The sequence below is a fragment of the Falco rusticolus genome, chromosome 2 (genome assembly GCF_015220075.1).
Source record: "Falco rusticolus isolate bFalRus1 chromosome 2, bFalRus1.pri, whole genome shotgun sequence".
NCBI classification, from domain to species: domain Eukaryota; kingdom Metazoa; phylum Chordata; class Aves; order Falconiformes; family Falconidae; genus Falco; species Falco rusticolus.
In genome coordinates, this window is record NC_051188.1 from 45,939,879 (window position 1) to 45,959,869 (window position 19,991).

The window sequence follows — 19,991 nt, forward strand, 5'->3', positions numbered from 1 at the left end:
ATGAGGACATGGTTTGGGTGGGATGTGCCAGGTTTAAGTACACCAAAATGGCTGCAGCCACAGCATGGAGCTGCTTGGCTCTACCATGTTAAGGGCATAAACTGTCTATTGCCAAAATAAGAAAGGGATAAGCTCTATCTGACTGTGATCATGTGACCTGAACTGTTGTATCAGTTCTATATTGATTTTTTTTAACCAAAACTTGGTAGACAATTAATTAGACCAGAAATGAGTACTCTTCAGCAAACCCAAGGCCTCATGCATTAGCAAATTAATTGTGATGTTTCTTGAAAAGAAAACAAAATATGTATTCCTTGGCTACTGCCTTTGAAGATTTGCCAAAACCTTGCTTGCGCGAAGCATGATTTCTGTGAAATCCGAGATTTTTGCATAGGTAGTAACTTTTCCTAAAATGCTCTTGGAAAAAAGCCAGTATTGCACCTGCAGGATTAATTTTAATAGTTGGATATATACTGAGTACTTCTTGAATATACAGAACTATTTATGTTATGTTCGCATCATTGAAGATTTTTTTCTTCAAGATTCAGTTTATGGCTGACACTAGAGCACAGATTAAAACATACTGCAGACAGTTGAAAGCATCTTTGGCTAAAACTGTTAGTATGAAAGGAAGGCTGGAATAATTTCCACCCCATGAGCTGCCATCAGCTATCCTTGCTGTAGAGGTATTATCTCTGGAATGTATATACTTGAACTTACCTTTTTCCTATTTTTGAAAATTAACTTATTTTTCCCCAGTGCAAATGACTGCACAAAATTAAAAATATCTAAATATTTATCAGAATGGGAAGGAACAGTTTTTGCTACTGGATCTTCATTCAAATCCTTGATTATTGAATGTTGCAAAGTTTTTTTCTATCTATGTATGTTTATCCGAGTTCCTATTATATCCCAGTCATTACTCATAGTATCAGTACATTCAAAACAGCAAATACTTAGAGCAAATGCACGTAATGTGGTCTTGTTCACCAATTGCAACTATCTCCATTCTTGACAGTGACTAAAAAACAATACTATTATTTAAACTGATGGAGGTCCTACCTCTTTTTGGTTTGCAAGAAATGTTTATTTTAGTAGATATTTTTATGAACCACTGGAGCTATGTAGGTGAGGTTAGGATGCCTTCATTTTTTGGAGTCTTTAGAGCCAGGTTTTAATATATATTTTTAAAATAAAAAATAGCTCAATTGGCACTGAACAGGCTGATGCAGAAATCATGAAGTGAGGATAGACTTTTTGTTCTTAATCTACTATGACTGTAAGCACGTTCTTACAAATCTCATCTTTGATGTGCCTGCTCATTTCTTAATGTCTCAAAGGGCTGTGTTTACGCTGCTTAGAAAAAGAAAGCCAAACCTTGGCATTAAGGCCAAGAGACAGCAAATGTACAGCCATGCTTCTTAAATGTTTGTCACTTCTCTAGCAGCTGTCTTGGAGAGAGCTAGTCTAACACAGAGCCACAGATTTTCTTATAAATCATAGCAGATTGCCAAAACACAGCTCTAACTAATAACGTAATACTGACTGCATGCATTTTCTGTGGGTGGTCTTTCTATACACAATCTTTATGGTCAAATGTCCTTACTGAACATCAGATAGTGATATCTCCTGAAATCTGGTGGTGTTGAACTCCTTTTGCGTGAATGCTCAGAGAGTGAGGAATTCATGGAGAAAACCATTGAGGTCTCTAAAGGAAAATCTGAGAAACTCTATATTTTTCATCAGTCAGTGTGTTGATTAATTGGCTGGTATTGACAAAGGTTTTGCATATTTAACTTTACACCTTCTCTTGTCTAGGAAAGTCTGGGGCAAGTCTCACAACTGAAGTTTCTGTTTAGGCTCAACTTCCAGTCTTCCATTTTAAAGGAGAATGTTAAAATGATACAACAATATTCCCCTCACCTCAAACAGGCTGATGATATGAAACGTAGGTGAGAAGAAAAAAAACTGAGTACTGGAGAATAGTCAATGGATATTTTTTTGCTTACTTCTGGGCCAGACCCCTCATAAAGGGAAACCAAAGCCGATAAACATCAGACTTCTAACACAGTGAGGAATATATATTCTCCAAAATCAAGTCAACATTGTATTGTTAGTTCCTCAATATACTAAATATCAGTGTTGTTGGGCAAAGATATTTTAGGCTGATTTCATAAGAAAATAAGGCTTCCATGTTCATATCTTGTGTGAGTGTGCATGTCTGTCTGTCCCTCTTAACAACCTTTGAAACCATACACCAATTTTAGTTAAATTTGACATAAAGACATAGATCTTGAAAGTATTGCTTTATTGAAAGTTCAATAAAACTAGGTAGCTGGTTAGAAAAGAGACTTTGTTCATTCAGCCACTGAGGAAAAAGTTTCAGAGGGAGTCTAACCCTTTTGAGAAACCTGAAATTCCACACATGTTTGGCTGGATGTAGGTGGAGGACCATGTGATCATCTCATGAAATTTGCATCCTGTCACACATCTGCAAACACAAAAACCACAGACAACACCCCAGGAAACAGGATTCATTAGTTTGACTTTCCTGGAATTACTGTTGTCTGTATATTTCAGAATTCCTTTATCAGATCTGTAATATTTGTTTACATTAAAAATATACAAAGCTGTTTCATGTTAAAGATGAAACTGAATTTAGTTTGGTAAACAAGGCTTGTGCAGTCCCTTCAAAGTCAAAGGGATCAAGCCACAGACTTTGCAAGCAAGTGGTCTGCACTGGAGTGACAGCTGAAGATTCAATGTGTGTTAAACTTTTACATATTTCAACCTAATAGTACTTAAGTTTCCAAAGTTAACTCATATGTTCATTTTCAAGACATACTTACTTGCATTTGCAGAAAATAAGAGCCCTTCTGTCGCAATTAAAAGCAGACAACAGTCTACTCATGACATTAACAAACGACGGACCCTTTTGCAAGATAACAGCTGGATAAAGAAGAGGCCTGAAGAGGAAAGGTAAGAAAGATATGAAGTACATTTATTCTGTATTCAGTTCAGTATGCCAAGTATATTTCTTGAAGTGACTGCTTTTTCATGAATGGTATCAACCAGAATTACATTAATATAATCAAATAGCTATTATTTGTTTATCTTGATGAGGTATTGATTGCCTTTTGGAAGTATTAGTTTGCTGGACTTTCACTAACTATGTTTTTCATTTAATGAGATGCCAGGCTTCTGCTCTACAAGAAAAATCCCACATTTCATCTATTTAGGTTGCAAGACTATGATCTGACTTTTTCTTTTTACAAGCATGAAAATTATAAATCTTGGCAAATTCTTTTAAGGAGCTTAGGTCAGAATCAGTTGAAATCTAGTCTAATGCAAACTAGCATTTGTGCTACAGGAGAAACTCGACCTGGAGACCAGACCCTCAACATTTTGTCCATGAAGAGCACATAGGAAGAGGTAATTCTTACTGCAAAATGTCTGGAGTCATCTAATGCAGAGATCTGTAGCTGATGTGGTTACGGTGGTAGTGGACAGCTGTGCAATCTGATTAAGGACAGGAATCTTTTGCAAAGAAATAATTTTATGGTTTTAATGTTCAAATTTTAAATAACTACTGTCTTTCTTTTGCTTGAAGTGCTGATGAAAACTATGGAAGGGCTGTACTTAATCAATACAAGTCCCAAGATAGCCTACACAGGTAGAGTATCTGAACACCTTTCTAATGATATTGCCAAAGAAAACTACGTACTATAACCCATTTATAGCAAAAGTTTGCTATGTTCCATTCTAGTCTACGCATGTTTCTACTGTAAGTCTGACTCTGATGTCAATAATTCTTAAGTCGATCATTGCAATCGATGTAGCGTTTAATCTGCTGACACCCGGATTGTCTGAAACCTGTATGATACCTTAATTAGAGACTTATATATTGTTTTATTGGTGATGAGTTGTTTAATAAAAACAGTGACCAAAGTGGCATTTCTAATTTTTTTTATAGCAGTAGCACAAATGAAAAGGAAGATCAGAAAGCTGTACTTGGACGATACAGGTCTGATACTACCTTGGACAGGTAGGGCTTTTTTCTGTATATGTTGCATTTTGTGATTCTCATACCCGTGAGAGGTCTTAAAAATGGATGACATCAAGAGATTTTAAAATTTTGTATTTATTAAGTGTCTAAGTAGAAGACTTCAAATGATTTTTGCATGAATTGTCAATGAGACAAATGGAAATGTGATTTGAGAAAAAGTTCTTTTGACATCTTGCTCTTCTTTTTCTGTATCAATTTCTGTGTATTCTGGTCCTCATAAATGCAAGTATCTCTGCACAGATGTTAACCACTCCTCCCCAGTTTCTTGCTTTTTGAACTATAAATCAAAGTCCTATCTCCAATGGTTGAGCACAACATGGCTAAACCCTTAGTTCTTTGCAAATCCTTGCTACCACTTCATACCATTATCACTACAAATAGCAGAATTGTATGCTTATCATATAGGTGCTTAATCTTAAAGTCCTCTTCAGTCTTGACCTCTGGTGAGTTAAGACATGACCATGCTTGTGTTTACAGAGTCTTTCTGCATTGCACCTTCAAAATTAATATCTGATATCTACAATACGCTGAGACTATGAGTACTAGCACTTAAATGCACACTGTGGGAGAAGTGCACCTGTGTGGTTGGATCTTAGCACTGTTACTGTGTTTGATGATCTTTACTTCTGCTGTAAGAAACAACAATAAATTGTTACATAAAATTTACCTTCTCCATAGAAGTCCGGAACAGAATAGACTACAGAGCTGTGTGATGTCACCCCTCTGTCAGTTCTTCTGCAGGCCAGTGAATCCTGCCGTATTTGTTCACTCGTCACGAGGAAGCCATTCTATAGCTTCAATTTACCTATTTCTCTTCTTTGTATCTTTTCTATTTCCATATTAGTCTTTTTGATCTGGGGTCCTAATCTCCACACAGGCACTTAAGATGCGTACAGACGTTGTATATATAGGGGAGTATAACTGATTTCTGGTTCATTTCCTATTCTTTCCCTTGTACTTCATAACATTGAATTAGCTCTTTTGAGTGCTGCTGAGGATAGAGCTTTCATTTTCATAACATTATCTGTATAATTCCAAGACCTCTTTCCTGAGCAATAATTGCTGGTTCAGGGATCAATTATTTTTCTTGGTAGGCATTACTTTGCTTCTAAGAAAACTGAATGTCATCTGACATTTTAGAAATCTGACATGTTAGCAGATGACTTCTGAAAGCCTTGCCAGTTGGCATTTGACTGCCGCGTTAGCAACATCTTCTCACTCTCCTTTTCCAGAGAATTTGTAAATATATGAAAAAACACAGGTCTTGTACAGATCCCCCCTTACACTCTGAAAAAATGTCATCTATTCCAAACCCGTTTCCTACTTTTAAAGCAGTTATTTATTCATGAAATGACCTTCTCTGTTACTACATGGGAGATCAGTTTATTTAAGAACCTTTAAAGCAAATTTCTATGAAGCTTTTTGGAAATTCAAGTAGAATATATCAGCTATGTCACTCTTGTCCACAGGCTCACTGACTTCAAAACAATTTTTAAGGCTTGATTTTTGTGCATAGAAGCCCTGGTTACTAATTTAGAAGTCATAGGACAATTCCAGTTTCTACAGTATCCCTGAACAGCATTGTCCTTTTGTACTCTATATGGTTTTGCTTTATGCTGAGATACTAAGATGTCTGAATTATTTTAGGTTGCAAGTTGACTGTTTTGTGTTTTCATATACACAAATACCTAACATAAAAGGTTCTTAATATGCAGCAGATGACAGAGAATACAAAGAAAAGGTTATATAGTTCTGATAACTAATGTGGAATATGTCCATAAATGGAGTGAATAATGATGATTCCACCTTAAAATTACCACAATGAGGAAGCTGCAGTCATGTTCTTTATTTTTCCTCACTCTTTACCGGTCTTCTCAAAACTGTGGAATAAAGCCATTCCAGGATTAATTTGTCCACACCCATTGCCAGCAGGCACTTCTGCAAGGGATGACCACGTGTTCTACATCTCCTCCAACTTGCAACCTAAGGCATAAAAGGGTGTGGTGATGTCTTTTCTTTTAGCACCTTTTTATTCCTTGCAGTCAAATTTGGTAATTCTGCATCCTCTGTGAAGGATATTCTCCACCCAGTACGATTCCCTTATTTTCTTATAAATTATTTCTGGCAAGCATAACCATAGGACAGAAGTCTCCAAGCTTAGAACATATCAGTCTGCAGAACAGCTATATTGTTTAGTTATCTGTGTGAAAAAGCATTCAACCTTTTTCCTGTTCAAAACTAAAAGGTAGAGTTGAAGATGGAGCATGTTCCTGGAAAGCAGAATACAGTCTAAAGGACTGCTTCTAGTAGACAGTTCTTCAGAAGAATTACCTTGGTATTTGAAATCTCTCAGAGCTGTTTACAGAATTATTGTAAGTCATGTTGTCTATATTGAAAGGAATTTTTGTCTAGCTAAGACACTGTAAAATGGTAGCTTTCTATCCTGCAAAAGGTCTTTAGGAGTTACCTGTTTTCAAGCTAGATTTTGGAACATCTTTTGACAATTCTGCTTTGCATTCCTCCTGGCCATAACTGCAATATTCCAAAAGACAAGAATTTAAAGAATTTGGATCTATCTGGAAGAATGTCTCTTCAATAACTTGTTTTCAAAATGTCAAAATAGTCACTGAAATTCTAATTTAAAAAAAAATCCAAAATAAAATATTTGAGGTGTATAGGAGTAATTTTGGGTTCTTCATTGCACATGTGAATGTGACAGTGAAGACATATCTAAAAGCCATATTAAGTATAGCTTCTTGCTTCTTGGATACTGCCATATCCATGGTCAAAAAAGGTATTGTCGATACGAATTCTGCCTAATCCCATATCTACAAAATTTGGACATCAGTTTCAGTATAGGAGACCTGAGAGAGATGCTGCAGATGACTACATGCAATTGCACCATTGGCTGCAAGCACAAGAAAACACCAGATGTTGTTAACATAAATCCATAGCTTGATGGCAGCAGATGCACATATACTTGTACTGGCATGTAGATCTACATAATTCAGACAATTGCACTGTGCAGATAATCACAACCAGCCTTTCTGGTTAGGAGGAAAAAAATTATTTATCCTTTTTTTTTCTCTCTTAGTATTAAAAACTAACTAAATATTTGACAAAAGATGGGAGAAAACTTAAAAATCAAACAGTGACCATGAAAATTACCTTTCTGTTTTTCCAAGTACTAAATGCTACTAAGTCCAGAATAGTTTCCAGCAAGAATAAAACCTAACTGCATTTGTGGCAATTAGATCTGAAGAGATAGGACTGAAGCAAACAAGACACTTCCATTGTTTGCTTTATTAATAATCTAAAAAATCCTTTACAATGGTAGAAATTATTAGAAAAGGAACTGAGACCAAACCAAAAACATGGTATGATCATGTTTTGCACATCTCGAACACTGCATGCAGAATTTCATGTATGTAAAGAAACTACAGTAGAACCAGAAAAATATAGAAGTTGAGAAAGGAGGATCCCAGGGATGGAATAGCTTTCATATGCAGAATGTCTGAAGAGGCAAAGATTCCCCAGCTTCAAAAACTGTGGTATAGGGAAAGTGAGTAAGGAAGGAATGCTTTCTGTTTGTTGCACTGTAAGAATGGGGAGATACCCTATAAAATGTTTAGGTAATGATTTTTTTTTTTTTTTTAAGAGAGAGAGAGAGGAAAAAAAGAAAATATAAAGGAAGAAAAAAAGAATTATTTTTTGCCTTAACACATATATTAATTGTAAGAGTCATCACCACAGGATATTGTGCAAGCCAGAAGTTTAAATTGGTTCAGAAAAACATTAGGTGGGTAAACAGATCATTGATACAAAGGCATCTGTTGGAGAAAGCATTCCGTGTGCACACAGAGGGTATTGTTTGACCACTGCTTATAAGAAGCTGAGAAGTTTTACAAGAAGTTAATATTATACTTAGCTTTCTTCTTTCACTTTTTTCAAAGCTTCTGCTACATTGGGGAGCAGTGTAATAGGATGCCAGATGGACCCTTTAAGTCTTTAAAAAGGGAAAATAAAGAACTACTTAAAGTGTTGTGCTGAATTTTGAAAATATGAAATGAAACACGAAAGAAACACTGGTTCATTCGGTAGCTGTGAATTAAAAGAAACGCTGGTGTTTGTATCCACAGTAATGCTAGCAAGTTTAGCGAGACCTCTAGTGATCTTCTGAGTAACTGTAACTGCTGGTCACAGTCACGAGCTGCCTGTGACACGACATAGTCATTTGCACAAGTAAATTTAAGGTCAGAAGAAAGCACAGAGCATGTGCTGGTGCAGACTGAGTCCCACAGCAACCCTGAGTGTTTTTTATTAAAAACAACAGTATTCTGTGATACTTGGCTGAAGGCAGGATACAAAATGTTTTGTACATGTTATTAGATTATAGTTCTAGGATTGATTATTTTGTATCTATAGCTTCCGTTCATAGAAGGAACTAAAATTAAATAATTTATATATGTAAAAGAGTTGTAGCTCAAAATATGTTTCAGCTCTTTTAACCAAATATTTAAGATATGTACATCACTATATTTGTGCTTTTTGGAGTCCCCCTGTTCTTATTAAAGGATATTCCATACATGAGAAGAAAGTTGGAATACAGTAAGTACTTAAGCTGTTTCAGCTATGATAGCTACATGGTATTTTCTGTGAAAATTTGGAAGGCTTTTAGGTAACAAGTACAGAATCCATAAAGGGCTTGAAAAATCATGTTGTTGTTTCTTAGTGTAAATTTCATGGCTTAATAAAATAAATTCAAGCACAAATAATGTAACATCTTTGATACGTGTTATTCCTGTAGGTCAGTACCATGCTTTGTCAGGGATTTTACACCAGAGTATTTTCAAATCGCATTGATCTCTAAAAGCTGTAAAGAAAACAAGACCGTTGCATCTCCCACAGGATGGTGAGGGACAGGAAAATTGTATAGTTTATGTACTGCTTGCCTGAACATTGCTTTCTTTCTAGTATCTTGATCTAATTCAAAGGTGTTGTTATAAATTAACTGTTAACAATAATGCTTGATACAGTATATCAATTAGCATTTGATAAGTGTTTTAAAGCAGTTTTTTCAGTGAGCTACTCAGACTCTTCAGATATTAATGAACTAAATTTATATTAATTCAGCTTCTGTTCATACCCATTTTGATACTTGGAATTTTTAATCTGTACCCAGGGCAAAGTGATACTCCATCTTTATTGATAGTGTTTGTTGGGGTTTTTTTAAATATCTAGAGTGTGCATTGTAAATACTTTCTGTGTTTCTGACAGAATTCCAGCCAGAAGTGATATTGATAAAATAAATACATCCCCAACTCTGAATAATAAGCAAAGCAACAGGTATGAGTTTTGGAAATTTTATCATCTAAGTATTATGTATTAGGATTTATCATGTATCATGTATAACTTATCAGGCATTATCTTCTAAGCATTATATATTATCATAACTTCTCAATAAATGCACATACTAGAATATATAGAGAAGTTGTTTGTATCGCATATGGCCTAATAGGCTTCATTTCACCACCTGACATCTGGAATGCAGACATCTATATGTGGGTTTTCAGAGACTATTTTTATAGCCAGAGAGGAGAAAAAGGGTCTTTCAGAGATATAGCCAGAGAGGAGAAAAAGGGTCCTTCAGAGGACAATTAATCTGATGTCTCTCAGATATTTTTTTTAGAATAAGAGGAATTTTCCTTAAAAATGCCTATTTCTTCAACTCAGATTTCATATTTACTCAACATAGCAATTATTTAAGAAACACAGTATTTTAAATACAAAAAACAGTGCTTTGAAAACAGTTCGGTATGGATATGTTCTAGAGCTCTACACTTCTCTGCATGAATTCTACATACATACAATATGTATTTCTGAGGAAAGACTACATGAAAATATTCTAATTAATGTTTTCAGTGGAAAATGTCACTGAAAATTGCCAATGGAAAACTTGAGTACCAAAAGATAGAAAATACTTTTTTTCATAGACAGGCTGATTTTTCCAGTGGAAAACTTCTATTTTGTCAGAAGGTCAGTTTTATGTTTAAAACAGCTTGAAATGAATTTTAAATTTAAAATAAGTTGGCAAAATTTTTTTGACATCTTATTAAAAGAGTTGTTATGATTCAAAGATGACCACTTTATACATGTAATATGACTACACAATACTGAAAATTGATTTTCTAAAGAACTTACAGCTCTTACCTAATTGAAATTTTTCTTTAAAAAATGAAAGTCAGAAGAGCTCAGCCATCGTACTTATAAATGTAAAGAGACAAATATATCACTTTGTGCCTTTATCAATGTCAGTAGTGTTTTATCAGTAATAAATTACACTGAATATAGTTGCTAGTGAAGACTGAGCACTGCAATTAAATGTCATCTTGCAAAGTGTTGAGATATTACTCTGAAGAGCAAATGAGTCTCTCTGGCGTTTAAAGTTCAAGTGAGGTCATTCTTTTGAATTATGATTTTCACCATTATGTTGTAAATCATGGTGATGATGACACATGAAACATCATATAAATTGGATTTTTTGTTATTTTGTCTGGAGCTGATTTTTTAATAGACCTACCGTGAATTCTGAATTGGGACTTAAGTGAGACTTAAATGGTATATACCTTTCCCTGCCAGAGAGCAGTAAGATGATTTGTAAAGCTCTGTTCTTCAGTTACTCTCATTACATTAAGAGCTGCAGAGGACAAGACAATAACTCTCTGACAAACTGTGTGAGAAAAATCACTGGCTTGGAATTTATGTATTTAGGAGTGTGAGCAATACAGTCTCCTTTTACAGGCATAATGAAAATAAAGCAAACTTGACATAACTGAATAAGAAACATAAAATTTAAAGCATGAAAAATAAAAAAAATTCGTGGTTTAGTGGTTAAAGACTGAAGTGTAGGTACAGAAGTCAAGGTTTTAGGAAGTCAGAAATTACTTTAGATATCAAGTAAAAACACATCTATTCTCCAAGCATCAGAATCCCTTAAGGTGTCCCAAATCTTGTATCCTTTGAGATATTTCCAAAATTTCAGTTGACATATATAAACACAGTCATACCATTTACCATACACAGTTGTATCATTTTCATAGTAGAAATACGATTTCTTATCAATTTTTTCATTTAAAATGATAAACTTATTGAAAAATAATTAATTATGTATATTTCTTTAACAGACAATCTTGGACTCCTGATGCAGCATCCGAAAACACTACTGCAACTTCTCCAATCAAGAAGAAAAGGTATTCATTACCATCACTGCACTCCATTACACTACAATAATGTATCACAATTACAAGAAAAAACATTACCAACTTTCTCCTCTAGTATGCTCTAACTCCTCAGCAAGCCTCAAGAACTAAACTTTTACATGCTCTGGCTTTTTCTGTAGGAGTACTGGCTGCCAACTGGATTGAACTCCGTTCAATACCACTCTTTGGGCTTGGCCATTCAGCCAGCTTTTTACCCAGTGTAGAGTACACCCATCCAAGCAGTCAGTTTCTTCAAGAGAATGCTGTGGGAGATAGTGTCAAAGGATTTACTAAGGTCCAGGTAGACAACAGCCACAGCCTCTCCCTCATCCACCAGGCAGGTCATCTTGTCGTAGAAGATCACATTCGTCAAGCAGGAGCTGCCTTTCATAAACCCAGCTTGACCCCGTGCTGTTGCAGTACATATGAACTACAGTGTTTTCTGCATGCATGATACACAGCTAGCTTTAAAAATTTGCATTTCAGATAGTATTGTCTGAGCAGGAATAAAAACATGGTGTAGAACAAATAACTTTAATTTGTAATTTAAAATACACTGCTGGTCATAGCTGTATTTTTATGCATCCTTCCCAGCCATGAATTTTGTTCATTTGTGATTTTCTCTTCCATACTCCATGCATAATAATTGTAATCAGTAGAATTATGAAAGCAGAAACTAAAATGTCATCATTTTCATATTAGCAGCCTGCTTGTTTGGTGGCAGTTTATGGTGTAGTAGTTCTCTTCAGGCTCTTTGAAGATGTGAAAGGCCACCACTGAATTGCACTGTTTATGGTGCAATTGCTTCTTTTTCCTCACAAACAATTGCTGGATTGATAGGTCTGGGGGGGGGGGGGGGGGGGGCGGGGGGGAGAAGGAGAACTGAAAGTGCTTGTGATGTTTATGTGACCTCTAATACCAGCCTGAATGTGTTTCTTGGGTTGATACTTGACACTCTTTCCTTTGTGCATTCCATCTGGTTGTCCTTCCCATAAATGATTTGTTTATTTGTACCATTCAAGTTGCAGAACAGACCACCTACAGTCAGACAATGCATTATTCAAAATAATTAAAATTATTATATTTTCAATTCCATTCAGTTATCTGGAAAAAAAAATCTAATTAGTATCTACATGGATTATTTCAAAATACTAATTTAAGAAAAGTTCCAGGTATTTCTACATCAGCTTTGACATTCTAACATTCATAGTATGCTGTTCAGCCCCATATCATTAAACTAATACTCAAAGATTTATTTGTTAACACTGACAGGCAATCTTGGATGCCTCCCCCTGTTTCGAGTAGTAAGACCATGACAGAAACAGTGGAAACAAAAGGGTAAGTACTGATGATTACTAGTTATTTCCTAATTGTTGGCTGGAGCTGATTTTGGGAGTGAGTTAACAGAGTGATTCTTTGAGGGACTGTGTTTGATGAGTAAAATGATATGGCAAGAGAAAGCACCTCATGTCTAATTACTTCCTTGGGTTCTTAGCAGCTTGACACCCAGCATTGACTGAGGTCGGAGTATAAGAAATGCCGGCCACTTGAGGTTACATAAGTGCTCCCCATAATTTTTCTACCGTGCTTGTACGCTTTCTTCATGGTTTTGACTATTTCAGTTAGATCTCCACAAGACAAATCTGATATACAGCAATGAGCCATAAGGGCAGGAATCTATTGCTGCCCTTTGGTCTGACGGCCAGGACCTAACCCTGGGCTCTTTTGGTTAACAGCGTGGACAAAACCTCAACATCTGTTTCATCAGCTCTCAGTAAGCTGTCCAAGAAATAGTTTAGAAGAAAATCTCAGGCTAAAGTTACTTGCAGACAAATGTTTAACATTAATTTCTAAAGTTGTTGTTGCGTTCTGACAGATCAGAAAGAGAACAGACAACATTTCTTGTGCTCTCATCTAAACGCATAATATGGATGGTTTAAAATATTAATGCCTGAGCTTTCATGATATTCTTTGCTTAGGTCCTCTTCTGGCAGCAGCATGGCCTTTGTGCTTCTCTAGTTTTAATATGGGAAACTTCCAACATGAGTCTTACGCATACCCATGATGAAAATTAAATGAAACTGAAATGAACAGATACATTGTCATGCTAGGTGTAACTCCTTGGTAGATGATTGCTAAGGGAGTTTATGGAATCTTTCCCACTGGAAGACATAAATGCACGAATCCTTAAAACCCAAGTTTAGCAATTATTTTTAATCTTATTCTGTGTTTAGTACTGTCCATCTGTTTGGCCAAGATTCAAAGTCACTGACCATTTAGGAGAAAGATAACTCCTAGATGCTAAAGTTTATTTTCTAAGTCAGTGCTTACTAGATATTTTTGATATGCCAACTATGATGAATTTATTTGGCTTCATTTCAGTGTATCACTATGATCATGGTAATTTTGAAAGCACAGGATAGGATGCATCCTCTATATGGCATCTGCCCAGCTTCTACAAAAAGCTGGGATTCCTGTGTCCTCAGTACTAATTATCCGGTTACTCCTCTGCCCTCATAGTTCAGAGAAGACCAAAATACAGGCATATTCTTTCTGAAGCTTTCATGACCCTTCCTGGATCACCTAACAATGATGTCACCAAGGACAGCCGGTTAAACAGTGATAGGCATTAAATGATTTATTTATCTTTTAAAAGTGCTTTGAAGATGTGAAAGCTATTTCAAATTGTGACTATTATTGTAACTAATAATAGTCACTAAAGTAAAGCCTTTTACTCACCTCTGAGTTTCAGGAAATAGTGCTTACGCATAGATGCTAATAGCCACAGTTGTAAAAGGTCACTATCAGTCTTAAAGACATGGAACAAAATGCTGAGTCTTTTCTTCAAATATGAGAATGGCTGATTATTCTTCTGTCCTTAGGAAGAGAGTTCAGCAGTCATAGGTTTGTGGGTATTTTTAGTCAAGAGTTTATTTACTTACCTTTTCTGATTCTGAGACCTGATTCTAGCCTTCTATAGTCAAGCACGACACGTAAATTTCTAGAGTGCTTTGCCTCAGTTCTGAGCTGATTAAGCACACTTTACAGAACACTTAAAAGAAATTGCAATCGAAGCTAAGAATATAAGTAGTTCACTGTAACTGAGTTTTTTGGTTGTGAGTTGTGTGCTAGAAAACAAAACACTATTGAACAGAGTGATTGGAAAATGTTAATTGAAGAATGATTGTCTTAGTAACGTATCAAGAATATGATTAGAATTTAATATTGTGCTAGTTGAGTTAAACATGTTAAATTCCACATTAACAAACAAAAATACCATCTTGGAAGGATGGGAAAGTAAAATTCATGGCTGTTGATTGATCAAAAATCTGGCAAAGTGCTTCGATAGTAGCATTTTGCAACTTGGTTTCTGAAATATTTACTCTTTTCTTTCTCTAGGACCATTTCAGAAAATTCAGAGGCTCCAACAACGTATGTCTTGCTTAATTTGCTTCTTAGTAGATTTAGCAATGCAACACATTCCTATGCACAAACCTTGATTATTATTTTACATGTATTTATAATACAAAGACTGTATAATTTACCTGGGAGGGTTCCTTGATGGTCACAGAAGTGCATGAAGAAGACTTCCTTTCTTGCAGAAATGTAATTATTTTCACATAGTTTAGAACATTTAATTGGACATTTATTCAGATTGAAAAAACAACTGTAACTGCATAAAAAAATAAAAACTGCTTCAGAATTTTAGTTCCACAGTTATATAGGTTGCTAATGCAAATATCCTTTATACTAAACTGATACTGTAGAGAGCAAAAAAGAAAGTGTGAGCAAAGTGAAGGAAAAGGAAGTGATAAATTAAAAAGCTGGCCAGATGCAAAAGCTTGTAGTAGAATGCATTAATGTAAGATGAATTGATGTAAAGCAAAATTATTTGAGTGTCTGCAAAGGTTGCTCTAATTTTTGAAAATAAATTTATTAAATTAATTCATTAATTAAATGCACATTTCACATAGTCTAAATTAGAAAAAGATTACTTAACCAACCTGTAATTTCATGGTTGATAATTAAGACAGATACACAACTTCTTATGATTTAGTTGCCATCCTAACAGCAAGTTTCTCTAAAGAAGCATTTAACTCTCATTTCCAGCTGTACCAGTCACCAGCCACCTTCTTCCTTTCTTATTTCAGTATTGCTGCAATGACCAATCTCACTGTTCACACAAATAAGTAAAAATAGGAAAGTATAATTATTTACTTATTTAGTTTTTAACAAATCAGTACTTTGCTAAATAAGTAAAATGTATTTAATAGGAAGTAGAAAAGTATACAAAAGTTCCTTTACTACTAAAATAATTTTGAAACAGTAAAAAAGCTCCACTTTATTTCTATATCCATACTAGCAAAACAGCTAGTCTTGGAATACTAATTTTTCAAAAGGCTAAGTGGATGCAGTAATCTAGTAAACTAAAGCATTGCATAGCTCTTTAGATAAGTATTCTTTATCTATATCTTCTATATGTATAATTATTTAAATATAGTATATATTTATATATTATACATATAAATTTAAAGAAAAACAGAAAAAAGTTTCTGAAAGAAAATCCTAACTCACTGTAGTTACACCTGTAAGAAATACATCTACAACGATAATCCATTTAAATGTTATGTTTCCAAATATCTTCCTGTGCCTTAAGTATGTTTTTGCATTCCTGTTGCAGACCTGCCTTTTCATCAGAACAGGTGACCCCTCAGAAATCAAGGATGGATGTGGACAATCCAGCTACAGCAAGGTAATGTAAGCAGATATATTCAACACAATGTTTTGATAAACATTGATTAATGTGATATAAAGTACTCAATTTGTTTGAATTCCATATTTGATAGCTCATTTGGAGCACTCATTTGGTGAGTGATAAATGTAGCATTTATCTATTCCCAACCATTGGCTTAGAAGTACAAACCTTGAGTTCCATCTTATTGACTTGCTAAGTTATTTCAGATGTTTCATTTTTTATTCTTTCAGACTGTCTAGCCTGCATCTTGAAGAGCAGCATACATACATAGTTGCTGCAAATATTTGGAAACAGGTGAATTGCAGTAGTACAGATTATATAGTACATTTTCTTTGGTCTTCAATAAATTAAGGGAGAGGTAATATCTACATTCTAGTATGTATATAAAAAAACCAACAAAACTTGTGCATTGTAGTGTTAACATTTTAAATAGTAAAACCCCATCATATACCATTTAGTGTGACAAAATTAGTACATTTAAACAGATGGACTTGTTCTTGTAGTATGAGTCAGATGGCATATGTACTAACGTATCTTGGAAAGTGTACAGAATACCATGAAAACTACTGGTGGAAAAGACATAAAAAAATTATTTTTTTTTACTGAAATTCCAGAAAACGGTAAGGTTCTCTGCTGATGAAAATGTTACATTTTTCAAAACAACCAGCAATAACCATGCAAACATTTGAATCTGTGACTTCGACCAGAATATAATGCCTGAATATGCAATTAAAAAGTGAATGAATTAATTAGAAATAGATTTCTAGATATGCACTGAGAATTACAGTAGCTCACTGCACAATTTTTACCTGGAAATATTAAATGGTGCAGACACTAAAATTAGATTACATTAGCTAATTTTATTTAATTTGATTCATAAAGTACAGTTTTCTGTGGTCTGAAGCCACAGCCTATATTATTTTGAATTATTCCTCCCTCCTCCAAAGCCCCCAGTATGTAAAAACGGTACAAAATGATTAAGAAAAACATCCAAAAGATGTCTGACAGTGTAATCTGTAGGGGAAAAAAAAAAAAAGCAGGGCTTCAGTGAAACGTTGTCCTGTCGATAAATGTGAGGGATCTCAGAGAATTAAATATACCACTGTATTAACTAGGGAAGTCACAGCCATTCTTTACTCCTAAAGGCTTGTTAAGGTTTTACTTAATCCCCACCCTCAATCAATTCACGTTCCTCATCCCCCGGTGGCTCTCATTACCATCTGAAGCTTTGCATTCTTGTCCCTCCATTGGTGGAGAGCTGGAGGAATATTTTACTGGTCTACAAGTTTCTATGGTAACATTGCACAGTTACAGCTATTTGTGTCAGTATATAAACTATAAGTAGCCTGTAATCTTAGTGGGCAAAATTCAGCCCTCTTTACTCCTGCTATAATTCCTTTACATTTGGTTGGTGCTTCAGATGTCACCTATCTGCTGCTCATATGTTAGCTTCACAAAACTACAGATTTTTCTAGAATTTATGCTTACCAAAAATGTATTAAGCAGCTGTCAGCAGAAGTGCCTTTTTTCTATTAGAGATGTCATATAAATGCTATTTTTTTGACCAAAAATTATTTTGCCACACAGAGGAAGTAAACAGTTACACAAAAAAAGTATTTCTAGTAACACCAACATTCATTAGAGTAATATCCTTTAATTTCCTATATTTTTTCATAGAATGGAAAGATTTTCGAGTCACACTTTTTAAAGTCATACTTAATTGATTATTTGACTCACTCAGGATTCTGATAGGGATGTTAAAGGAATAATGAATTAATTTCAGCATAAAATTAGTGGGAAATAGAATTGGTTTTCTACCAAACTGGTCAGCAACACAAGGAAAATCTTTCAGAAAGGATTTACCTGAAAAGGTTGCAGATATAATCTCTTTTGGCTAAAAATGTAAGCTTCATTGTGTACTGTTCCATGCAAGGCCTAACACTGATTCTGTTACATAAAAAGCATTTTTTGCATTGTTTTCAAATACAACAGATAGATGTGGCATCCATTTTAAAACATAGACTATACAATAATTTACATAGCATATCTGGAGGCATGGATATACGGACCACCACCTTTTGGATATGTTTAACAGAACGGAACAGGCATCTCATCATTAATTTGGGCACCTATAGATACCCTAGACAGCATAAGTAGGCTAGCATCCAGAAAAAGTAAAGATAACCACTGTCTAATAACTCTGTATTTTTCAAAGCATAATAGGTCATTCTCAAATCAGGTCTCTTGGTATCTAACAAATGCAGCAGCATATGAGCACTGCACTGGATACATACAGAGACATTTTCCTGATTTACTCAATGGGTCTTTTATTCATTGCTTATCAAGTACTTTTTGTGTTTCTTTTTCAACTCAGTGGAGATCCCAGATTCTCCCTCTGCGCTTTTCCATTACAGAATTGTAGTAACCATTAAATGCAGGTCTTTAAAAAACTGCATTTTTTAAAGAACCATGTTCTGTGGGCAATCTTGTTAAACCAAACTTCTCGAGGGTGTTTAACACACCTTTAGTCAATCTTTCATTAATTATTACAGTTAAGATGCTAAAATGTGTATTTTTGTCAAATGCTTTTATATGGGGTTCACTTGTATTCAACTGTGCTGCTTCCTTGCATATGATCTACAAAGAAAGTAACAGTACTTGGTACAGGGGACCACATTTACCAATGCAGTAACAAAGGTATTACCACCAAAAGATGCAGCATAATCAAAAAAGTCATATTTCCAAGAGTTCATAAATAGTAGAAGTAATTAATTGATCTTTTATTTTGCTTAGATATATCAGAAATTGTGTTGGACATACTTGAGGAGAAGTTTTTGTCACTCAAAAAATGTTGGAAGCAAGAATACTAAAACAGAACTCACATGGACATACCCATAATTCAGTAGCTGTAACTGCAGTCAGATCTTGCTTTGGCTACCATGACAATTTTTTCTTTATGGTAAAGTGAAATGGCTTTACACTTTCTAAATTGTTTCTGATAGTACAAATTAATAGTCATTTTTGATGATATATTTTTGCATTTAAGCAGAAGGCACTTCCTAGTTCCTAGTGATGGGGACCTTCTGCCTCCCAATCCTGACTGATTCGGCATTCAGTGGAATGATGGTTTACAGCTTTTCTGCATGTTGATATAAATGATATGCTGTTGCAGAGCTTATCTGAAGAGATCCAAGCCCATTATTCCTAACTGAAAAGTTAATACAGTGTTTACAGGGTCATAAATATCCTCCAACCAAAACTAAGTTGTGCTTTTTTTCAGTGATCTTTCCCAGTCTACCTCCTATAAAACATTCTGATCAACAGCTTCTTCCTCTGTATTTAACTCCAAAATCCTCTGGGCTAAACATTACACTGGTTTTGGCACAGTATAAATTGGCTTTCACAGTTGACTGCAGACCTCTTCTGTTCCCTCATGTTCGGTTGTTACTGATGAAAGGTCTGAATGAGGGCTCCTGGCACTGATTAATGAGCATAGCGGTGTGGAAGGAAATGCACCCTGCTTCAGAATAAATGCCACTCTTTTCTCAAAGAACTTCTTTATTCATTCTTAGTTATATATGACAAACTCTGATATAGGGACAATAAAGCAGCCATGGATGGCAGATCAAAATTCAGCTGCACCCATGATGTTAAGGTTTACCCAGCGAGATGCCTGACATACTTGATTTACTCTAGACCAACCCTTTTAGTTCAGGTTTGGAAGGTCCGGTTGGAAATGTTGTTTGCTGACATGACTAGATCAGCAACCCTTAAGGTTTTAGCCAGGGCTGGTTAGTGTGGTCTGTGTGTATTCCATCATGTCAGAAGAAGAATCTGTGGATTAGAATCCTTTGTAGGAGATCAGCTGGGAGATATCACTGAAGAAAGGACAACAGATGCAACTTGTTTG

At 35.1% G+C, this 19,991-nt stretch overlaps 1 protein-coding gene across 1 annotated transcript in view; it reads left to right on the forward strand.

Moving 5' to 3' along the window:
- SCEL (sciellin) overlaps positions 1–19,991 on the forward strand; it is a 34,315-nt gene that overhangs the window by 7,499 nt on the left and 6,825 nt on the right. Inside the window, exons 3-10 of the mRNA XM_037376601.1 lie at positions 2,862–2,979; positions 3,611–3,673; positions 3,974–4,045; positions 9,344–9,412; positions 11,251–11,316; positions 12,598–12,663; positions 14,725–14,757; positions 16,007–16,078. Of these exons, the coding sequence (XP_037232498.1) occupies positions 2,862–2,979; positions 3,611–3,673; positions 3,974–4,045; positions 9,344–9,412; positions 11,251–11,316; positions 12,598–12,663; positions 14,725–14,757; positions 16,007–16,078 (559 nt within the window). The remainder of the gene's footprint in view (positions 1–2,861; positions 2,980–3,610; positions 3,674–3,973; positions 4,046–9,343; positions 9,413–11,250; positions 11,317–12,597; positions 12,664–14,724; positions 14,758–16,006; positions 16,079–19,991) is intronic.